The sequence below is a fragment of the Barbus barbus genome, assembly GCF_936440315.1.
Source record: "Barbus barbus genome assembly, chromosome: 14".
NCBI classification, from domain to species: Eukaryota; Metazoa; Chordata; class Actinopteri; order Cypriniformes; family Cyprinidae; genus Barbus; species Barbus barbus.
The window spans coordinates 24,512,409-24,537,839 of NC_136742.1; the positions used below are offsets into that span (position 1 = coordinate 24,512,409).

Here is a 25,431-nt window from a genome sequence, read left to right on the forward strand (position 1 = left end):
ACGTACTCTAAAGTCAAAAATCTGGGTGTTATATTAGACAGCAAAATCATATTTCCCATGTTACAAAAACAGCATTCTTCCATCTTAGAAACATTGCCAAGCTTCGAAACATGTTACCTGTTTCTGATGCAGAAAAGCTAGTTCGTGCATTCATGACCTCTAGATTGGACTATTGTAATGCACTGCTAGGTGGTTGTCCTGCATCTTCAATAAACAAGCTACAGATTACAGTTCTTACCAGGTCAAGAAAATATGATCATATTACCCCAATTTTACAGTCTCTGCACTGACTACCTATTCAGTTCTGTATCATTTACAAAAACTATTACTTGCCTATAAGGCCCTAAATGGTTTAGCGCCTGCGTACCTAACTTGTCTTCTACCACGCTACAATCCAACCCGCTCCCTAAGGTCGCAAAACTCTAGACTTTTGGTAGTAAGGATAGCAAAGTCCACTAAAGGAGGTAGAGCTTTTTCACATTTGGCTCCCAAACTCTGGAATAGCCTTCCTGCTAACGTTCGGGGTTCAGACACACTCTCTCTGTTTAAATCTAGATTAAAGACACATCTCTTTAGCCAAGCATTCACATAATGCATTTTATAATCTTGTACTGCAGTTATATCTGATCAAATGTACATTATTATTATTCCTTAACTTGGGTTGAACAAATCATTTTTGCTTAGATGGAACAGCAGCTATGCTAATTATGTCTCTATTTGTTTCTCTGTTTCTGCCACGGGATTAACATCTAACTGGGAATTACAGAAGCTTCAGTCTGGATCCAACCCTTAAATGATCTGAGATGACTGAACACCTGAGAAAAGATAATGCAAACCCCTCAGAGGACCTCAGAGGATGCCAATGCTCAGACAACATACAGAATTACCTAATTTTGCCATAAATTAAATATATTACATTTCTGCAATATATAAATATATTGTGGAAACTTAATTTCCTGTAGAGCTGCTTTGCAACGATTTGTATCAAAAGTACTATACAAATAAACTTGAACTTGAACTAGATATAATTTAATATAGACTATATTATAGGGGCAGTTGTGGCCTAATGGATAGAGAGTTGGACTTGTAACCTGAAGGTTGTGGTTTCGAGTCTCAGGTCCAGCAGGGATTGTAGGTGGGGGGAGTGAATAACCAACACTCTCAATACCACAACTGAGGCACCGAACCCCCAATTGCTCCCCGGGTGCCTGAGGTGAGACCCTCGAGCGAGGCACCGAACCCCCAATTGCTCCACGGGCGCCGCAGCATTGGCTGCCCACTGCTCCGGGGGTTTGTTCACTACTGAGTGTACACTTGGATGGGTTAAATGCAGAGCACAAATTCCGAGCATGTGTCACCATACTCGGCCACACACCACTTCCCTTTTCCCCCCTTTATATGTGAATAGTAACCTTTTTTCTCTCTTCTTTTTTACATGCTTCATTATCAAGCTTGCCACTAGGTCAATATTTCCAACTGCACTCAGTTTAAGTTTATTTTTATACATTAAATATACAAATATGTGACCGGACTGGACCACTAAACCAGTCATAAGTCGCACGGGTATATTTGTAGCAACAGCCAACAATCCACTGTATGGGTCAAAATTATCCATTTTTCTGTCAAAAATCATTAGGATATTAAGTAAAGATCAAGTTCCATAAAGATCATTTGTAAATTTCCTACCATTAATATATCAAAACTTAATTTTTGATTAGCATGGCTAAGAACTTCATTTGGACAACTTTAAAGATTTTTTGTACCCTCAGTTTCCAGAATTTCAAATAGTTGTGTATATACAACAGATGATGTATAAATATCAATTTAAAAAAAACTTACCCTTATGACTGGTTTTGTGGTCCAGGGTCACATATATCCTATATTATATTATTTTATATTATAAATCTCATTCTAATATTTTAGAATATTATATACATTTTCTAAATGATATGTCCAGTAGGGTTGTGGGGATGCTGGGGCATTATTATATTATATCATATCATATCATATCATATCATATCATATCATGTCATGTCATGTCATGTCATGTCATGTCATGTCATGTCCTGTCATGTCATGTCCTGTCCTGTCATATTATACCAATCAGTCACTTTGCTGATGTAAATAGAAATCTCTGGAGGAAAGCAGCAGCAGCAGTACCAACAACCATCACCATCCGCTACAATGGCGCTGCATCCCTGACTGGAGCTCTTGTGTTTTGGGGTGGGGCTTTTCCAGTGGGGCATTTCCTCCAGTGTCGGGTTTCTCCAGCGTACTGGCATTTAAATCTGCTGCAGTGGGAAGCCTGTGGACGCCTGTCACCGGGAGTGAATCTGCTCTATTGGAGGATTTGGCGCTCGTTTTCTTTTCTCTTTCATAATAGCAATTGAGTGATATTTGCTGAGTGATACATTGTAGCCTCTAGTGACGCGCGCTTTTATTCCAACAAAGCCTGAATGAAAGGCTGCCTATTTGGCCATGTTTTTGACCGTGACATATAAACAGAATATTATATAATGCATCATATTTTGTAATTATGGTCTAGTCTTTTGCGCGTTTTGTATCGTGAGTGGCCTAGAGACAAGGGAACAGTTTCAATGGACTCTTAAAATACAACGACGTCAGTACAAATCCATTAATTTGAATACACTACAGTAGATCTTCTGCGCATTTGTGCATATTGTAAAATAATTATCCAAGATCAACACATATCGTCTAAGGTTACCTATACTCGAGTTGCATCATGTTCAGCTGGTTGGGTACCGATGACAGGAGAAAGAAAGATCCAGAGGTCTTCCAGACTGTCAGTGAAGGACTCAAGAAGCTTTACAAAACCAAACTGCTTCCACTGGAGGAACACTACAAATTCCACGAGTTTCACTCACCAGCTTTGGAGGATGCAGATTTTGACAATAAGCCCATGGTTCTCCTGGTGGGACAGTATTCCACTGGCAAAACCAGCTTCATACGGTAAGATGTTAGTTTTGGCTCCTGTGAAACAGTTGCTGGTGTCCTGAGCTCTAAAAAGACACCAGTCAGGAAACTATATAATCTAGCACTTTATGATTTTTTTATGAATAAATCGTACATGCACAACCATTATAAAATGCATTATATGAGTAGTATGTAGTGAAAACATAATATACTTTATAATATTTATGCCACTCCCGATTATTATAATGTTTATTAAATAATGATGCTTTATGTAGTATTTGATGTAATGTTATAATGTCATTCATGATCATATATTATAATACTTAAAAGAATACATCTAGTTTTGGTGAAACATTTTTTTTTCAAAACTGTGAGAAGCTCTGAAGAACATAGCATTTCAGTAAAACCTGACAATATTGCCCCATTTATGATGAATTAAAATCTCAAACACAACCTCTTCAATATTTTGTATATATTTGAATAACTGTAGCAATCACATTTGTAACATCCAAAACCAATTTTGCAAGTTCATGTGAGATTCCCCACAATCCTATAGGATTGTTAATGGCTCCTTGTCAGTTCACCAGGAGGACTTATTTATATTGAGACAACATGTGTATCTTTACAAAAGCTTTATCAAAGCAAGATTAATTCATCTGTTTGAGAAGCATGTAAATAGATTAAAAAAGAAATTGACATGAGAAGTTTAAGCCAAAATATATAATGATTTCTGTGCTACAGATATCATTAATCTGTTTACATGAGAACCTATTTCTGTGTTCACTGAAAACAGATCTTGATGTTACATGCTAAACAAAGTTCTTAACATAGTACTATAATTTTAGCTTAGACAGAGACGGTTACCTGGCTCCAGCTCTAAGATGTATCTGTATGACACAACGTCGCTGCTGTGGTGTGGTGGTTGTCTGCTGGGTGATTTAAGGCTTACGGGTCTACTTTGGTCCAAAATGAAAGGCAACAATCTACTAGAAATCACCAGGCAACGGGAGACACTTCTAATGACTCCAGCACTGCCATAGTAACGTGTCACTAATAGGCTCCAGAATGTAGAAAAGCTTAGAGATAGAAATATGGATGGAGACATGCCAGATATTTTTTTAGAAGGTGGTCATTACAACAACAACACTGCATTACAAAAACATATATTTCTAATAAATTATGTTCTTTTGAACTTTCTATTAATCAAAGAATCCCCCAAAAAATCATAGTTTCCACATAATAAGCTGCCCAATTGATGCTAGTAATGATTATTTCTTGAGCATCAAATCAGCATAGTAGAATGATTTTTGAAGGATCATGTGACATGGAAGACTTGAGTGAACATTCTTATGAAAAACTTATGAAAATAAATTATAATTTAAAATATTAACAAAACAGTTATTTCAAATTGTAATAATCTTTCACAATACTGCAGTTTTTACTGTATTTTTGATCAAATAAATGCAGCTTAAAAAATCACTATCTCCAGTAGTGTATGCATTTTCTAATTCTTTACCGTCGTTAAATGTCATGTCATATGGCTGTAGTTAATTCATAATCATATTATTTTTGGATTTGAGTGACTGAGCTGAGTTTTTAAAGCTCAAGGTGAGTGTTAAATGTGAGAGTGAGGTATTGTCCTGCACTGGCATTAACAAATGTGCCTCCTCATTTTCGCTCTGGCTCTCTTTCCTCCTTTGCATTATTCATTTGTGAGAGCCTCGGTGGACACAGTGGCCGTTCTGCTGACTGAACACATAACTATGAAAGTAAATAAGCTCAACTTTCTGTGTATGCTTCATGAATGTGAGAAAACCCATGGAACACTTCATTATAATGTCAGGGGAAGTTTCGTGCTTAACATTGAATCTTTTCAACATGGTTGCATAATACAAAAGCTTGGCTCATGGCCACTTTGCACTTTGTTTTAAAAAGAGCTGAAGACACTCATGTCCAGTAATTTTGTCAATGTAAAATGAATTGCACTCATAATAGAGTGAGATGTTTGAGCAATCATTCTAGCTGACCTTGTCACATAATATTTCATCCCTACATCCACCACTGTCGGTCCAGGGGTTTTGTAACTGTTTTGTAAGCAGCCATTACTCCAGTCTTCAGTGTCACATGATCCTTCAGAAATCTTTCTAATATGATGATTTGGTACTGATTTGGTGATCTATGCTATCAATTGCTCAACATTTTTTGGGAAACCATGATACATTTATTTTAGCGTTCTTTTATGAGTAAAAAGTTCAAAAGGACAGCATTTGAAATATAAATCTTTTTGTACTTTATACTGTAAGTGTAAATGTCACTCTTGGTAAATGTGATGCATCCTTGCTGAATAAAAGAATTAATGTCTTAATTAAAAACTACTGTTGACCCCCAATGTATGAATGTTAGTAAATATTATGAGCTGAGGACAGATTTGTTTTAATGGTTTTTTTATGATTTCGCTGGAATGATTGTAGGAGTGGGTTGCAGAAAAGCAATAGATAACTTCCTCTGTGTTAGATATATTGATCATGGTAAAACATCCTATCATACATGACACCAGTGTCCTGTTTACACTTTGTGTTACACTTGTGTTACTGGTATAAACTGCAGCTAATAAGTTCTCAGTTGAAGCCAAGTGTCCTGTAGTTACTCAGACTGTCATTTTGACCTGCGCTGTATTCCAAACAGTCTCAGTGCCGACACATGTCCACAGCAGGGTCTGTTTTAATGGCTCTGTGCTAAGATGAGTAAACATTCTCCGTTAAGAGTGTGATCTTAACAGTGTTCCTTTCAACAGCAGCAGAAATCATCTGAATCGTGTGAACATAGTCTTGAATTCAGAAATTATTCAAATATATTGATTTGTGCTCAAGAAATATTTATTTTTATTATCAATGTTGAAAAAATATTTTTGTGGAAACTGATACATTTTTTTTTCAGGATTATTTGACAAACAGAGAATTCAAAACAATATTTAGTTTAAATTTAATTTTTTGTTGCTTCATAAATGTCTTTACTGTCACTTTTGATCAATTATAATAAAATAAAATGAAAGAATACAATATATGAGGCATCCATTACAGGGATGGACACCAAAGAGTTAATATACACTCCCCTCCAAAAGTATTGGATTTTTTTTTTTCAATATTTTTGCTGTAGACTGTAAACATTTGGGTTTGACATAAAAAGATGAATATGAGATGAGAGATTAACATTTCAGTTTTATTTACAGGTATTTTCATCTGGATCTGATACACAGCTTAGAAGATGGAACCTTTTGTTTGAACCCACCCATTTTTCATGTTACCAAAAGTATTGGAACATGTGACTGAGAGGTGTGTTTTGTTGCCCCGTTGTGTCCTATTAATTGATTATTCACACAATAAATAGCACTGAATGTCTGCGCTCAGTTTCAGATCCGTGCAGACTGCATTTATAGTCAGTTAGACGTGTAACCAACATGAAAACCAGAGAGGTGTCTATGGGTGAAAAACGAGCAATTGTGAAGCTGAGAGAAGATGAAAAATCAATCAAACCATTGCACAAACACTGGCAATAGCAAGTACAACCATTTGGAATCTCCTGAGGAAGAAAGAAACCACTGGTGTACTAAGTAACACACCTCAAACGGGTAGATCAAGGAAAACATCTGCAGTTGATGACAGAAACATTGTGACAGCTGTAAAGAAAGACCCTAAAACAACTGTTAGTGACATCAGCAACAACCTCCAGTGAAGGTATCACAATCTACTTTTCGCAGAAGATTTCATGAACAAAAGTACAGAGGCTACACCAGAAGATGCAAACCACTCATTAGCAAGAAGAACAGGAGACGAGCCTCAAATTCTGGGACAAGGTTTTATGAACTGATTTTATGGACCAAAGTGATGGAAAGGCTAAAGTTTGGAGAAAGAAAGGATCTCCTCATGATCTCAAACATACAAGCTCATCTGAAACACAGTGTACACAGGTGTACATTATAGTACACATTACACAAGTAATGTAATGGCTTGGGCTTTCATCGCTTCTTCTGGGACAGGCTCATTAATCTTCATTAATGATGTAACACATGATGGCAGCAGCAAAATTAACTCAGAAGTCTACAGAAATATTTTGTCTGACAATTTACAGAAAGATGCACCCAAACTGATCGGGAGATCCTTCATCATGCAGCAAGATAATGACCCGAAACATAGTGCCAAAACAACAAAGGAGTTCATCAGGGGCAAGAAGTGGAAGGTTTTAGACTGGCCAAGTCAATCTCCACACTTAAACCCTGTAGAGTATGCATTTTACCTGCTAAAGAAGAGACTGAAGGGAGTAACCCCCAAAACTGAAAGAGGCCTGGAAAAGCATCACAAAAGAAGAACGCAAAAGTTTGGTGATGTCAATGGGTCACAGGCTTGATGCAGTTATTGAAAGCAAAGGATTTGCAACTAAATATTAAGTCTTTTTCACTTTAATCTGTTAATTCTATCTGTTCCAATACTTTTGGTAACATGAAAAATGGGTGGGTTCAAACAAAAGGTGCTATCTTCTTAGTTGTGTATCAGATCCAGATGAAAATACCTGTAAATAAAACTGAAATGTTAATCTCTCATCTCATATTCATCTTTTGATGTCAAACCCAAATGTTTTCAGTCTACAGCAAAAATAAAGGAATTGGCCTTACTGTTCCAATACTTTTGGAGGGCACTGTACATGTTCCAAAAGTCTGAGAACACATTGGAATTTTTTTCATTTAAACATGAGAATACAATAAAAAAAACTTTTTATAAATGTTTTAGAATTGACAAATCTAAAAAATTATGACATAAAATGGTTAAGACATATTTAAGATTCTGCATTTTTTAAATAACCATTTTTTTTTCTTCAAATTTTTAAAACAAAATTATGTAGAAAAATAAAAAAGTTAATTAAATTAGAAAAAGTGCAGATAAGAAGCTTTTATTACATGTGTTCTTGGACTCTACATGTAAAAATGCTACATATATATTGAATTCACAGTATTTTTCAACTGAAACGATTTTAAATAACCAAACTTTCTCAAATCAACAACATAATTATCATATTTCACACATGATAATGGCTATCAGAAGTGTTTACAGGCATTTGAATGCACCTTTTTTTTGTTTGTTTTTAATAGATATCTTCTGGAGCAAGATTTCCCTGGAATGCGGATCGGTCCTGAACCCACAACTGACTCCTTCATAGCAGTGATGCATGGCACCACGGAGGGACTAATACCAGGAAACGCGCTGGTAGTGGATCCCAAAAAACCCTTTCGGAAACTCAACGCCTTTGGCAATGCCTTCCTTAACAGGTGGGATTAAAACAATTATAAAACCGTGTGTTTTATTTTAGTTCTCATGTTTATTGAAATGGACATAATTCAGCTAAACTGTGGAGCAAATCAGAGCTTTAGTCTGGGCAGAGTTTGCATATGTAACCATATGTAACATGGTCTTCCTGTCTTATGATGATGTCACAGAGGGGGGCTGGTTCTAGGCAACATTCCTTCTCTTGATTGAGTTTCCTCATGCTGTCTGATCCACTGACCTCCCGTCACGTGATTGAGCAACAGAAGACATGATACCATCAAGCTCACTAGCATATTATTAAATGGGCTGTCATTCACAGTCTGAAAATTATACTGATATAAAAGTGTGTGATAGAGTGACAGTCCTTTATAAAACCTCCAAGTGATGCAATCGCGTGCATGTGATTATTTTTGCAGGTGGTCTTTGCTGTACTTCGTAGTCTGATGGTTTGGCAGGCTACGCTGCTTGTTGTGCAAATCAGAAGAAACTCTTGAGAAATTGTCTCTTCGCCTTTTGCAATTGCATAGCATGCATATTTTTGAATATTTTTCAAGTAATTCTGTCAGAAAGAGCAGCAACACACACTTTAAAGGAAAAGTTCACCCAGAAATGGAAGTACCAAACCTAACTTTCTTCAGAATATCTTTGTGTTTACCAGAAAAAAAAGTATGTCCATATTATGAATGTAAATGGGGACCAAATAGTGAATTTAAATTTTTGGTTGAATTATCCCTTTAACATCTGAGTTATGCTAAGAAATGCATTTTTTTCTCCACATTTTGGTGCATGGTGATAGTAAACATGCTTGTGAGATAGTACTTGTCATGCACCCTGTTTGGCCGTGGGTTTATGTCATTTCAAATGCCTGAGACAACTGCCCTGGTTTTCAGATTTATTTTTAGAGATGTATATAATTTATGAATTCACAAATAGCAGCAGCTCAGTGCACATGGTGTAAACTAGTACATAGAGTTACACAAACCTTTTTGACAGTGCAAGCAAAATGACTACAAATATGCTTATTTTGTAAGTAGATTAAGGTTTGATTGTGGGTAGTTTACAATAGTAATTCAAACTCTTCTGCTTATCTTTCATATTTGGACTAAACCGCTACATATATTGTACTAGCGTGTGGTCTGGTGCCACGTGTGCAGTAAATGTGCATGCTAGAATGTGTTCTTCTAAACATGTTTGTGTCCAACAAACACTGTTATAATAGGGACTGTCAAAATGAGAATAAATAATGTTAGGAAAATGTTAGGATAATGTTTCTCTAGCCTGAGGTCCTTAACGATTTACTCCAAAACATGACACACTTTTTCTGGGCCTAGTTCACACACTAAGCCACAAAAGCCATGCATACTAGTTTCTGGCTTGCTATTAAAGAATTTCAGAGCAGACTTTTTTCTCATGCTGTAAAAATGTGAAGTCTGTCTTGGTTTATATGTTTTACTATGTCCAACTTGGTCAAACTACAGCCACAAAATAATGATTTATGGCATTCTTCTCCATGCCTTTATGCCAAGTTACTACGACTTCACAGTTCAGATACTTTGGACTTTTTTGCAGTGTGAAATCAGAGCTTGTTTTACTCCGTGTGTATATATATATATATATATATATATATATATATATATATATATGTATGTATGTATATGTATGTATGTATGTATGGTACATGTATATTTTTACTTTAAACAAAGAGCAAAGAGAACAATCTCAAATCCAAGAGTGAAGCCTAAAACTGTGCAATCTGGTGGTTAGTGTGCCAGTCGTGGGCTTGTAAGACGTCTGCAGTGTCCTTGAGTGTGACTCTGGTTTGTGTTGGCCCTCAGGTTTGTGTGTGCCCAGCTGCCCAACCCTGTTCTGGAGAGCATCAGTGTGATTGACACTCCAGGAATCCTGAGCGGAGAGAAACAAAGGATCAGCAGAGGTAACTGACTTCCAAAATGCACCAACATGCTTGTGCACAGAAGAAAAATATCATCTGAATCAGGAGCTATTGATATATAAAAACTACCTTTCAAAAATTTAGGGCCGGTTAGATTTTGTATTGTTTATAAAAGAAGTCTCTAATTTTTGTCAAGGCTGCTTTGGTCAAAAATACAGTAAAAACAGTAATATAGAGATATGTTATTACAATTTAAAATAACTGTTTTATTTGATTTAACATTTACTGTTATTCTTAATGTTAAAAACGGTTGCTTAATATTTTTGTAGAAACCTTTATTACGATTTGCCAAACCTATATTTTAATATACATGTTTTTTTTCCTGTTTTGGTTTTGCATTTTATTTGTAATATTTTGCATGAAGTAATCAAATATTAAAGGTTGGTAAATAGTTATTCATTTCACACTTTAGTATAACTTGGTTTAATGCTTTAGTATGTTGTGTTTGGCTATACTAGTTCTAGAATGTTTTCAAAGTACAACAGCATAAGAAGATCATGTGATCTCAGATTTCAAATTTGAATACTAGTTCCTGTTCCCGGTGGAATCAACTGAAAAAGATTTTCCTTAGGAAACTAACCACTAAAGAGTTCACTTGATCGCTGTATGGGGGGAAAAAGCGATTATAATTTTTTCATGATGTGTTCGTGATTTTCTCATGAAAAGCAACACAGTGTTGGTGCATTGTGTAACTGCAGTTTCAATCTGTTTTTAATTGTGATGTGTTGAATATGATGAGAGACAAGGCTTTATCAAGATGAACAAATTTTGTTTTGGCTTGTAAACTGTAAGGACAAATGCAGACCTTATAATGTGAAAATGGTACATAAAACATAAGAGTTTGAGTTTGCGCTAAATTCTATCTATAGTAATAAATTTTTCAACTGTATTGTATCAAAGGATGGCGGATATGTGCTTCTTTTCATTTTCTAGTTTGCCACTTGTGACCCTGAACCCCAAAACCAGTCATAAGGGTCAATTTTTCGAAATTGAGATTTATACATCATCTGAAAGCTGATTAAATAAGCTTTCCATTGATGTATGGTTTGTTAGGATAGGACAATATTTGGCCGAGATTCGACTATTTGAAAATCTGGAATCCGAGGGTGCAAAAAAATTTAAATATTGAGAAAATCGCCTTTAAAGTTGTCCAAATGAAGTTCTTGGCAATGCATATTACTAATCAAAAATTAAGTTTGGATATATTTACAGTAGGAAATTTACAAAATGGAACATGATCTTTACTTAATGTCCTAATGATTTTTGGCATAAAAGAAAAATATTTTGGCCCATACAGTGTATTTTTGGCTATTGCTACAAATATACCCGTGCTGCTTATGACTGATTTTGTGGTCCAGGGTCACACTTATTGTAAAGGATATCAGGTTTGGCAGATATTTTGAAACTTATTTGGTTCAAGTACATTTTTTGTTAACATTGAGCATTCTAGACTTTTGCATAAATGTTGTGACATAATTTTAGTGATATAAAAATTACTATATAATGTCACTTCTAGTTGAATTACTGAACCAATGCCCTCGTAATAGTAAGCTTGTTTAGCTCATGGTTACTTCATCGCTCATTCAGAAAAGTCCATTGCAGCCGAGCGGCCCATAGTATTACCGCTGGGCTTCCTGGCATCAGCGCTTTTCATTTTGCCCGGTCACTCTCCTCCCGCTGCACTCAGCCTCACAGACTGAACTGATACGGCCCGAGTATTATACACACTCATGTTTCTGAGGCCAGAGCCAAGAGCTGGGCTCTCCAAGGTCATTTCAGATGTGATTTCAGAGGGCAAATATTTAGTAGCTCTCGTTTGCGCTGAAAGCAGTAAATGTAGGTTTAAAGGTAAGTGCTTTAATTTGGCAGTGAAATTAGTCGTCATGTGATACAGGAGCCTCTGTAGAAAATGAAGTGGAAGCGTGTCAAATAGATGCACACTGGAGTACAAAATAAATGCACACAATATTGTTATATTATGTGAAACGGTATGCATCATGCAGTGGTAATCTTTTCGAGCACTAGAATAATACAGCATCCAGTGACCAAGTGACACTGGTGTGTGTTCTAGTCTATGGCTGCTTGGCTCTGGCTTTAAAGAGCTATTGATCGCAGTAAACATGATGTTTGTGAGCTTTTAAAGTTGCTATTGAATTGTGGATTAAGTCATTTGGGGTGTTCTCAAACATGAGTGCATGTGAGAAGAGCAAGCAGTTTAACTATTGTATGCTCACACCAAACTGCATTCTGCTACTCATAGCATTAATCTTGTAGCGTTTAGCGATCTTTCTTCGTGTTTGAACACTGAATCTATAAGCATGCGCTGCTTCAACAGTTCATTTTATAACTTTCTCTCACCATCTGTCTCTCTTTTAGGGTTTGGAATCGAGAACTGGTTCATTTAATAAATAAAAATACTTGAACGGAATGATTTTCATGAGATTTGGTTCTGTACCAGCTGACGAGAGTTCCTGAATTTACAAAAGAAATAGTTTTAGCTGAGAATTTGAAAGTTTCTATTGCCAAATCTCTTTCTAGTTTTCATTTGCATTTTCATTTTAAGCTGATATTCAAGAATCAAAGTCTGAACCAGGTTGGTTAAATTCCCATCCCTGCTGTCTGCTTTGTTTGTCCTCCCATTTTACTCTCCTAGTCTCATTTACATGTCGGTGTGATGGTTGTATTTAGCAGGACGTAATGAGAAAATATCCGTCATGTGTCCTCTGTTCTTTGATTATGTCAAGCAGGTCTGTGGAATTTCTCCATCAGTCACATGAGATTATAGGGAGGAACCTTTTCGTTCATATTCATAGCTACAGGCAGTTCATCTTGTTTTTTCTGTAGACTGGTGCATATGAACTGAATCAAATCAATAAGATAAGACTTCTCTTGTTCCTGCATTGCTCTGTGAATTCTGTTTCTAAGGATCATTTGGTCAGGTGTTTTCATCCAGGTGCATGTGTTCATGTTTATACTCACTGTGTGTGTCTGTAATTAGATGCTGTTGTTGTCTTTCTACTCAGCCTTAGTCCCAGACAGCACACACACAGACCATTCATGATCACTGTTTAATACATATTGCACACAGAAACACCAAGAACTGGCTGAAACTGTCCTGTCTGATTGGCTAGCTTGTACAGAATTCTGTAGTTGGTTCAAGTTTATTTGTATAGTGCTTTTTACGATACAAATCGTTGGTCAGTTTATTCATATCACAGTTTATTCATATCACATTTTAGTTTTTATAAAGTGCATCACAGAAGACATACAAGAGTCTGAGACCAGATTTAAATTCAAAATTAAATGTAAAACTTGAAAATAAAGTAAAAAGATTTTTTTAAATGTTTAAAATATATTCTTATATTCTTATATAAAATAATATTATAATAAGATTTAACACTAATTAGGGAAATAATACTGAACATTTTCAGTTTGACTTACTAAATATTGTTAGGCTAGCAAAATAGTTTGTAATAGTATTAGTAATAGTATTAGTATTAATGTATTAACATAGCAAAAATGCAAACCAAGCATTTTCATTTAGTATTTACTTTTTTTCTAGAGTCAACCATTGTACATGTACAATAACATTTACATACACATACATAATATTTTTAGGGAAAACGTGAATTTTTTTAAATCACATTTTAAATCTTACTGAACAGTAGTGTAAGGACTTCACATCTCAGTCAGATAGATTCTTCCTGTTGGACGGATGGAGTGGACGGTTCTGGAATAAATTAAGCTGCAGTATCAGACTGAATAGTGAATTTTATATAGAATCATAATTTGGCTTGGATACCTATAGTATTACTGCATAACCTGATGGATCTGAAGCTGTATAGGTCATCACCAACACGGAGAGACAGTTCCCCACCCAGATCACTCCATTAAATAACATCTATACAGTTCTGACACCCATCAGCACTTTTTTATGCATACATTACAAGAACAGCATCTCGCTGAAAGCATTTGCTACTGCTTTGTCTGTCCAAAATCAACACTGCATCTCTCTCTCTCTCTCTCTATAATATGGGCCCATATGATCCAAGTTACACCTCTGCATAGAGAGTCATTAATAGAGAATGGCCATTAGCTTCATCATTTAATTTTTCATCGCTGTAATACTGCAGGACCCATTATGCCATTCGCTCTGTTCTACTCCGTTATCAAAGGTTTGGCAGTGCAGCGTGTTTCTGAGCGTGCAGCTATAAAGCTCCATTGACCACGTGCCAGTGCTGCTCCCAAGAGCGGCTTTATCATTCCCAGCTCGCCTCTACCTCCACCACAGGCAGGTGCTGTGAAATAGACCTCATTTCCTCCAGGAAATACTGTCTGCCAAATCCAATCACTGGAGTGGTTCTGTTGTATTATATGTTCAGCTGACTGTGTAACCGATGATTGTGGCTCCGGTGTAGGTTTGTAGATAAGCAGTGGTCACTTAAATCACTCTGTTTGTGGTTAAGGTTCATTTAATGGCATTATTGTTTTGTTGTAGTAGCATGCTGTTAAATAATGCCTCGGCTCTGAACTACATAGAGCTCAAAACCACACACCTGCTACTGTTTGTGTTTAATTGGAAAAAGGTTAGGCTCATATTGCAACAATACGTTGAAACACCTTGTAGCTATATTGCAATGGAATTAACTTAACTGATAGCCTGTTGACTTTTGCATTATTCAGCATTAAACTTGGTGTCATTTAGTCACATCACAAATGGTGTAAACAGACATTTTAAGATCTGAAAATTAGTATTCATTTACTGTGTGCAAAACGCAACACACCAAGTGACCAGTGTAGTCTGATTTGCAAGCAAATGACTCTTATAAGCTGGTTCTTTTCAGTGAACCAGTAACATTCTGCACAACCTGTGTAGTATGATTAATAAACAAATGATTCTCATGAGCTGGCTCTTTTCAGTGAACCAGTAACTTTCTGCACAACCTGTGTAGTACGATCCTTAAACAAATGATTCTCATAAGTTGGCTTTTTTTTTGCAGTGAACCAGTAACATTCTGCACAACCGGTGTGATATGATTCATAAACAAATGATTCTCATGATCTGGTTCTTTTCAGTGAATCAATAACACCTAACCCAACCAGTTTAGTACGATTCAAAAACAAATGATTCTCATGAGCTGGTCATTTTCAGTGAATTGATAACATCCAGCACAACCTGTGTAGTCTGATTCACAAACAAATGACTCTGAGCTGGTTATTTTCAGTGAATCATCCAGCACAGCTAGTAGTCTAATACTTATGTCACTTTTTTGTGAATCAAAAATAGCACGACCACTGATTCCTGGACAAATTAATTGTATCTTTTAATGAAAATTAAAAAAGTTGAGTTACCAGTTTATGATTATGGTTTTGATTTTGCACGTTCTTTTAGTAACATCCTTTTTAGCATCTTCATCACACTTCAGGATGTTGCAGAGTGCAAACGCAGCACAGCGTCAACCAAAACCATTTCCTTTTTTCATGTTCTTTTATTCATGTCTTTCGTTTTGTTTTTTCAACAGTTCATACCAGACTGTTTTTCTTTCTAGTGCCATGAACTACCTAAACTTTGACTTCTGTCATTCAAGGAAGAATCTGAAACATTTCTAATGAAAAGTTTATCCTTTTTTTCCTGTGTTACTGTAATTTGACATCTTTGTATCTTTCTCTCTCCATGAACAGTTGCAACAGAAGATGGCTTTGGTTATAGCTGCCTGCATAAATGTCCATACGGAGGTATTGTAGATACTGCCAAACTACTGTTAACACCTGCAGCTTATGCCAATGAAGTTCCAGCACTGCTCGACTCCAGACGTGCTGTGAAATCACAGGGCCTCCTGATATTAACCCTCAGATCTGTCCCTCTGCAACAATATAATCATAGCTGTAATACCAAGCCCAGTTTCACCGCTGTTATTGTCCTGCTCTCAATGACACGGTCTCATGTGTCTGTTACTGTAGATGTTGTTTTTCTTAGACCTTTATTGAGTTGACTAGTCCCAGTCTGAAGTTACGACAATTCTGGATAGAGATCTAAAAGTTGTTGAAAAGACAAACCACACTGTTGCAGGTGACAATAAAGCCTCCCCATGTGAAACTGCCAAATCGGAAGGGATGGTCCACCCCATTCCTGTAGGCATGGGATCTTCCTGTGGAAGAAATGGCTATATCAGCCATATTCCATGTCACTGATTTGAAATATTAACACACTAATTCCTCCCAACAGAACTGCCAGCTTTGGAAATATACTCCTTTTCAGTCAAGGTCATCGCAAAACTGCTTACACACTGATTGCGTAACTGATGATAAGCTAGAAGTTGAAGATATACATCAGAAAAAAAAATTACACCTTGACTCAACAGCAGAGCCTGGTCAGACTCATCATCACCTTTCCTCATTTCAGATGTCTTTCAATTTAATGTTCCAGGGTGGAAAATTACAACATATTGCACATTACGTTTATTCATAAACCATTTTTTCCAACAGCTGTGTCCAAACTTGTTTAATCATTTTTGTTTTAGGAAACGCTAACAACACTGAGCAGAGCAAATGTAGGCATGTAGCCTAGGTGGACCGAGGGGACAAAAACTGACTTTTTTTTAAGTACTGATTTTTTCAAGGTTTTTCTTCTGTCAGTCTGAACTTTGTTTTCTCTAGCAAGGTTATGATTTTCTTGTCACGAGCACACAGTGTCCTAACCAGTTGCTGTGAGAAGGTGATTTATCTGTCCCCACTAAAAGCAAAAATTCTGCACAGTAACAATCTCCTGTTGAGGCTCGTTCGGACACTGTGGCGTGGCTTTTGATTAATTTTAGCAGTATTGCATTGTCATAACCTTTTTCCTTTCTTTGTTGCATAGCAGCAACGCAAATGGATGTGGAGATCTCATATCATACATTACAAACAGCATTAGGTTTCATTTGGAGGATTCTGGCTTTCTTGGCTGAGTTAGCAGTCTACCCCTTTCCAAATCGCAGCAGCTAGGAAGTTGAATGTGCAGTCACCCAGATAATGTAAAAGCTAGTTTTACGCTCCTTCACAAGAGTCTGCGGCTCCTTAAAATGAGAGCCAAACTCAAAAACAGCCATTCTGAATCATAAAGACATTGCATGCATAAAAATGAATACTTTAACCAAAATTCACCATATGCATCTAAGTGCATTATTTAGTTAAAATATTTCCATAATATTCTATGTAATGCAGCCTTGGTTTAAAACGAATCAACATCTTGCTGTCCTCTTGAATGGTGGACTTGCTGTTTGACTCTGCATCCCTGGAGAGGGAGTGAAGTTGAGCTGCAGAAGCCATTAACTGGCAGACATTAGATCATAAAAACCGCAACAGGCCTGAGCATTTTAACGATACTTGGAAGAGAGTCTGCAGCTTCAGTACTGTTGAGTGCCAGGTCTAACAAGGTCGTTCTGATTGGCTGGCTGCCTCTTCGCACTCGTGCGAGCATCCATCCTGTGCGAAAGCTTTGTGAACCATAAATATTGGACAGGATATCAACCTCTTTTCCAATCTCTCCTTCAGGTTATGACTTTGCTGCGGTGTTGGAGTGGTTCGCCGAACGCGTGGACCGCATCATCCTGCTGTTCGACGCCCACAAGCTGGACATCTCGGACGAGTTCTCGGAGGTCATCAAGGCCCTCAAAAACCACGAAGACAAGATCCGCGTGGTGCTCAACAAGGCCGACCAGATCGAGACGCAACAGTTAATGCGCGTCTACGGCGCCCTCATGTGGTCGCTGGGGAAGATCGTCAACACACCTGAGGTGATTCGTGTCTACATCGGCTCTTTTTGGTCGCATCCGTTGCTGATTCCAGAAAATCGCAAACTGTTTGAGGCGGAAGAGCAAGACCTGTTCAAGGATATCCAGTCGCTGCCACGTAACGCCGCCCTTCGCAAGCTCAACGATCTGATCAAGAGAGCTCGTCTTGCTAAGGTAAACTTCTTTTACATTAGCCTATAAGATTTTACCTGTAGCCTAGCAATCAAATGACCCACCTAGAATATTACTAAGGTTATATACAGTATAAGTTAAGATTCTGGATCTGGAAGTATGACATAAACAAATAAAAGCATTATAATATGGGGCCTTGAGTGTTTTTTGGAAATTTTGTATTGAAAAATATGTTACCCCATTATTCTTTCCTCACAGCACAAAATAATAAATTTGAAGAAACTCTTTATGTAGCTCTTTTTCAAACAATAGTTAATAGTTACCATGGCTATGAAAATAAAAACAGCAGTCCTCTTGTTTATGGAAAAGAATGTGTTCTACAGAAAAAATAACAGCATTTGGAACGTCAGACAATAATGACAGAATGTTCATTTTTGGGTGAACTAATCCTTTAAGTTCCAAAGTCTTGGAAAGTTCTGAACCAAAACCACTACTGCAACCAAAAGCAGGAAACGGCTAACAAACTGCTCAAAGTTTGGCTAGCAAATTTTGTTCAAAGCAAAACAAGCAATTTATATGTTGATGTTCAAGGGAAAATATTTAGTGTATGTGATTCAGAATAAAAGGTCTCCATTTCAGCATTTATTGAGTTGACATGCTGTGAATGTTGTTGTCGTTCCAACATGTTTTTGATGTGGTCCAGCATGTAGCTCTAGTGTAAAAGTAATAGCAGTGACACACACTTTGTGTGTTTACAGGCCCTTTTGTCTGTCTGATCTTGCAGATTTGTCCAAGTAATGAGGCCAATTACCTAACTGTATAGTGTGCTGATGTGGCCCTGTACATGGCACTGATGTTCAGCTACATTAAAACTAACTTGAAGTCATTGAATTTTTTTTCTCTCCTCCACATTAAGCACATAATATTTGCTTTTACAGTAATTTTTTAATCCAAGCTTGATTGTGTTATTTAAGGGCTGTTTTAGTAATGACCATAAGAACATGAAGTAGTCATTTATCTGTCTTTCTCTATATGTACATATAAGTGAACATGCAATTCAAAGATGATTCTAGTTGTGCAGGTAATGAACTACATCTGAAAAACTAGACCAGAAAATGCAAAGAAAGTCCTTGACTTTGACTCAGAGGTCAGGTGATTAGTGGGGATTGTTAAATGTGCTGAAAGATACTGAGGGATCATGAGTCATAATGTCATTCCCAATAAAGACATGGTTATAAATGCCTTTGAGTGATCTTGCAGTCTTCCTTGCTTTAATTACTTATTATAAAATCACGTTTAAAGGAAGTTCACTCAAAAATGTTCCAAATCTGTACGTTTATCTCTTCAAAGGAACACAAAAAAAACGATTTAAGGCCTGTATTCGCAAAACACATTCTTGTCTTTTGATATTATTAATGCTGTAATTCTTCAGCACATTACATTCGGAAATACTAAAGTGTTTATGTATTAAATTGAGCCCTAATATTTTCATGTCTTATGTCTGTTGCTGTCCTATGACTAGATTCCACATGTTCTTAAACAGCAGTCCACCACTTAGATATATAAAAGAACAGTAACTTAGGTAGTCAGACATAAAGCTGTCATTTAAAAGGAAACTGAAACACTCTGATGTCGGTTCATTTACGTCTGAAATCCTTTATTATCCCCAACAGTGTAACAACGTTGCTCAAAACACATAGGCTGGGCCATAGAGACCCTCTCTGGAAGAGGAAATGTTGGGTACTGTCAGTACTGGTCTCTTGTGAAACTCAATTTAAATCTCTAGATCCAGCTGGATGCATTAAAAAAGAACATTTAAGTTCTCTCCCGGTCCCTCACCCTGATCATACAGATGTGCTTCCCCTCCTGTCATCATTTATACAGTCATCTTCCTTCCACGCAGGGGCCAGGCCTCTTTCTGTCGCAGACAACGATTTATTAAGTTGTGTATTCTTGCTACTATCCAGTTTCCTAATGATTTGTTTGGGTGGAATACTTTAGTAAAAAGCTGCATCTTTTTTATTTTCAATGTCTCAATTCTAATGTCTCGAGTCTAATGCAAAAACATGTTTGTGTCATATTACATCGCAAAAAGAAAAATTAAGCCTGTTGTAGCCTGTTTTCACTATTATTAACCACATTCACATGCGTAATGACCAATCAGTTGGAAAATATGCAAAAAAAGTATTTTCTAAACATTTTGCAAAAATGTTATCATGAAAATGTCACAATAAAATGTTTATTTATTAAAAAATAATCAGTTTTATTTGAATCTTATTATAGGTTTTGAGCAAAAGGTTTCAGTTTATTTTATTTAGTCTTAAAAACAACCAATTGCTCTTTGTAATTGTAATATACTGATGTCTGTTCTATAAACTTACAAGGAGATTTGCTTTTGTGGTCTTACAGGTTCATGCATACATCATTAGCTCCTTGAAAAAAGAAATGCCTTCAGTCTTTGGGAAGGATAACAAAAAGAAGGAGTTGATTAACAGCTTGGGCGAGATCTACAGCCGCATTGAGAAGGAACACCAGATTTCCCCAGGAGACTTCCCTAATCTTAAGAAAATGCAGGTAAGGTCAATTTAACCAACAAACATTGAGGCTGATTCAAGAATGCTTCACTGGAACTTCAAAAGGGTCTTTCAGCGCACATTCAAAATCAGCATAATTTGTCCCACATTTTTTAAAGTCAACAAACAACTATATCAATTTCAGCTTTGGGTGGACCTCTCTAAACCTGATTACGTGCCTTTTTTAAATTACTTGCGTAAAAGTGCTGTTTAGATTACTGTTACTTTTATACAACAGCTCTATAAACAAATGAATATTGAGCAATTTGAGTTTGAGACAAAATTTGGCTAGTTGGTTAATATGTTTCTTCTCCGCCTATGAAACTATTTCCAAAAGAAGCCAAAGCATCAATCTTTTCATGTTGCCAAGCATCAACAGCCTGACACAGCCTGTCTGGAACAGAGTATCTGAAGGGAGCGGAGCTGGTTTACCCTGGAAATATCAACAGATGTTGACATGATCTTTTGTTACATCCTATAAGTGTTTGTCTTGCTTTCTTTCCCGCTGAATAGGAGCAGCTTCAAGCACACGATCTGAACAAGTTCCAGCCTCTGAAAATGAAGCTGTTGGACACCGTGGACGACATGCTGGCCCACGACATCGCCCAGCTTATGGTTCTGGTGCGTCAGGAGGAGACGCAGCGCCCCAACCAGGTGGTGAAGGGTGGCGCCTTCGAGGGCACCATGAATGGGCCGTTCGGACACGGATATGGCGAGGGAGCCGGTGAGGGCATTGATGAAGTCGAATGGGTGGTGGCACGTGACAAACCTATGTATGACGAAATTTTCTACACTCTCTCGCCCGTCAATGGCAAAGTGACTGGAGCCAATGCCAAGAAGGAGATGGTGAAGTCCAAGCTGCCAAACACTGTGCTGGGTAAGATCTGGAAGCTTGCTGACATTGATAAAGATGGGATGCTCGATGATGAGGAGTTTGCCTTGGCCAATCACCTGATCAAGGTCAAACTAGAAGGTCACGAGCTTCCAAGCGAACTGCCCGCTCATCTTGTGCCTCCCTCCAAAAGAAAGCTTCCAGAGTAAGATTGGTTTGGAATTGGGATGGATTTTGGGAAAGCATATAGTTTGAATTTAGGTTGCAGTTGAATTACCGATGGCTGGACGACCTTTACTATAGAAAAAAAAAACAGTGACTTCTTTGAAATGTGTGGTTTATGCTTCACTAGAAAGAATGGATTTGAAAATGACCCACCATTTCAACTCTTTTTTTTAGTTTAGTTTTATTTTTTATGAACAAATTGTGCTGTCTGCAGTCTGTTTTATGTGTGCTCTCAAATTTTAGTCATATTTGTATGCCACAATTTTCAGTTTCATCTGTTCAGCTGTCATGACTGAAATGCTGTGTCCTAACCAGACATATTGCGATGAATGATTTCAAATGTAAAACAGCACATTTTGTCGATCACATGATTTCAGTTTCTATGACAATTTGCTTGCTAGCCTTTCTCAGAGTGAAATCTCATTGGTCTAAAAATCTACTTCAGGTAGTTACATTAAACATCATTATCTTCTGATTGGTTGACACTGCTGTTTTGTATTCAGGCGATTACTTGTCGCATTGCGCCTGGTTAGGACACACTAAAATGCTTTTCAATATATTTCACTTTCACTGCATTTATTTTGATCAAAAGTACAGTGAAAACAGTAAAATTGTGAAATAATATTACAATTGAAAAAAAAAAATCTATTTTGAAATGTGATTTATTACTGTGATGGAAAATCTGAATACTTCTGTTACCTGCCGTCTTCCGTGTCATATGGTCCTTCAGAAATCATTCTAAAAAATATTAATAATGTCACTGAGCCTAAACTTTTGAACAGTAGTGTATATCAGATTGATCTGTGGGGCGAGACGTCTATTAATGCAGAAAAACATGAATCTAATTCTGAATCTTTGTATCAGTTGTTATTCTAAGTACACAACTGTTCAAATCTAGCAAGAAAAACGAAATTCCTTTTATAAGTAGGTGTAACTGTTATTCTCTTCTTGTAAGGCGGCATCTTTAATGAATGCGAGTCCTTTCTAGCCTGACCAAGAGACTGTTAAAACTGTATAGCCGTCACGTCAGAAGACTTAATGTTTAGTGTTCTCGATGGACCCGTAGAGCTAGTTTCCTTGTCAGTAGTCTTCTGTATATGTTAATGCCTAACATATCTAAACTAACTAGGGTTATAGTAGTGTTTATATAATTCCCGTCTGATTTCCAAAGAAGAAAAAAGAATGATGCTGCAAAATGGCTTTATTCAAGTGATGTGAAGTTCTCTTTCTGAGCATTTCTGCATTCGCATGCTCATTTAGAGCAGCGGCTTTGGATCTAAATATGTATTTAGTTATATTACTTTATTATATCTGCATTTAATGAACTCTTTACCTCTGTATCCACCCCTTGACAAGCAGTTATCTAGAGCTGTCGCATTTTCTCAAGCAGATTTTTATGATCTGAATGTGAATTGATATAATTTTATGCACTGAACTAAATGGTCTTTAAAGGGGTAGTTTACTCAAAAAATGACAATTCTGTTACGATTTACTCACCCTCGTGTCATTTCAAACCATGTTTTAATTCCATGGTTGATGAAAAAGGAGATGTTTAGCAAAATAGTCACACCGCTCTTTTATATGCAAGCTCAAAAATAACAAAAAGAACCATTAAAGTAGTTAGTTATGACTTATATACTATATTCCAAGTCTTCTGAATCCATGTGATAGCATTGTGTAAAGAAAAGGCTCAAATGTAAGTGATTATTTGCTGAAAATTGCCATATATGCGCATATTGTAATTTGGCTTCTCGTGATCAGTTACTGTACAAGACACACTGATGTTTGGCGTCATTGACATTAAAGGGATAGTTACCCCAAAAATTAAAATTCCTAACCCTCGTGTTTTTCCAAACCTGTATGACTTGCTTTCTTCTGCAAATCTTATTACAAAAGAAGATATTTTGAAGAATGTTGGTAACTAAACTCTTTCAGTTCCATTGTATGGACAAAAAATGTAAACCAATGGGAAGTTAATATTCTTTTGTGTACAGCAGAAAAAAGAAATGGAACTACATGAGAGTGAGGTGACATTTTTGGGTGTACTATACCTTTAATAAAAAAAAAACTAAATCATACTCATTTGGATGGACACAACTACAGGACAGGATTTTTACTTTTTGATGTACTGTTCCTTTAAATCTGATCTGCTTTGATCTGAATGCCCATTTGCTTATGTGAAATATCTCCACTGATTCTAACTAAACCTCTAAGCCTGTTTAGTCAATCAGTTAAACCTATAAGCTGCCTCTGTGCCTTGAGACTCAATCAGATTTGAGACACTAGAGATTTACAAAGCACACTGTCATATTCTACAGTATCATTTCATGCTCATGAAATAAACTGACATTCTTCAAAGACTTTCATTAATGCTCCATTTGAGTCTAATGGAAAAAAAAAATCTATTTTTGCACATTAATTTTTTTTTTGCCCATAATGTAGGGTTGTGCATTTGTGTGTTTGACCAAGTATGTACATGTATATGGGTGAAATATGGTTTGCAAATGTATTGTGAAGTAGTCTGTGTACGTGTGCTTGTTGCTCATTGTGTTTTAACCGGTGTGGAAAAATTATGTGAGACACTACTGTTCAGGGAGGTGGACATTATTCAACTTAATAAAGATCTAACTCATTTAAAAGTGCTTCGTTTTCGGGTTTTCTGTTCTAGTCTTATTACATCTTGACTTAATTTCTTCCAGATTAAAATACTAACGATTTTACTCTTTACTTAAAAAATATATATATATTTTTTTGGTTTCTTGGTTGGTGATTTTTAAACAAAATCTGTTGTAAAAGTAATCAAAGTTTAGTATTTTATTTTATTTTTTATATTATTTTGACTGATTTTAAACATTGCAATTTTCATGCAGTTATTTATTATGGCAGTTCACAATGTTAATTCACAAAACAAAATTTCATTATACAATATACGCAGTAATAATATTCCCTTATTTTTTCCATTCCAAGCCTCTCTGCGTCTAGGAATGGAAAGACAGGTCAGATTGATGTACAGAATGATAAAAATATATTTGTTAATCATATTAAACAAGGCAGTCCCAACGGAGACAGTACATAATGTTTTCAGCAGATCTTTGTCCTGCATAAACAGGGCGGTCTGCATGAGTGATGACTTCCTGTTTGTTGCATCATGTACTGTATGTCCTAGGAAACGCAAGCACAGGGTGGATTCTCATCTGGTCTTTTTCTTGACAGCAGGATGTGATAAGCAGTGAACACCTGACTTTTCCTCACTACCGGTCACGGAATATTCAGTCTACTGGTGGAGCATGCTTACATATGGATAAGTTACAGGGGTGTAGAAAAATAATGTCTAAGATATTAAAAGTTTGGAATTTTTCTTTATTTTGTAAAATGTTTATTCTTCAAAACATAATACTGAAAATTACATCCACTACAGTTAAAAGTTTTTGTTTTGGAAAAGTCTCTTATGCGTACCAGACTGCATTATTTGATCAAAAATACAATAAAAACAGTAACATTATGTAATATTATTACTATTTAAAATAACTTTTCTATTTTAATATATTTTAAAGTGTAATTTATTCCTGTGATGGCAAAGTTGAATTTTTAATTATAAAGTTCAAAGGAAATTTTGAAACTGAAACCTCTTTGTAACATTCTTGATCAATTTATTGTCTTTGATGAATAAAAAAAAAAAAAAATTCTATATGTA

General features: G+C 36.4%; 1 protein-coding gene across 1 annotated transcript; it reads left to right on the plus strand.

Annotated features, from left to right (window-relative positions):
* The first annotated feature begins 2,269 nt into the window (after window positions 1-2,269).
* LOC306879781 (EH domain-containing protein 3) lies at window positions 2,270-24,379 on the plus strand. The gene is made up of 6 exons (XM_079432967.1): window positions 2,270-2,970; window positions 8,078-8,254; window positions 10,088-10,185; window positions 17,737-18,149; window positions 20,517-20,681; window positions 21,194-24,379. Exons 1-6 carry the CDS (start codon window positions 2,744-2,746, stop codon window positions 21,719-21,721), a joined length of 1,608 nt encoding a protein of 535 aa, XP_079289093.1. The 5' UTR covers window positions 2,270-2,743; the 3' UTR covers window positions 21,722-24,379.
* Window positions 24,380-25,431: the final 1,052 nt, after the last annotated feature.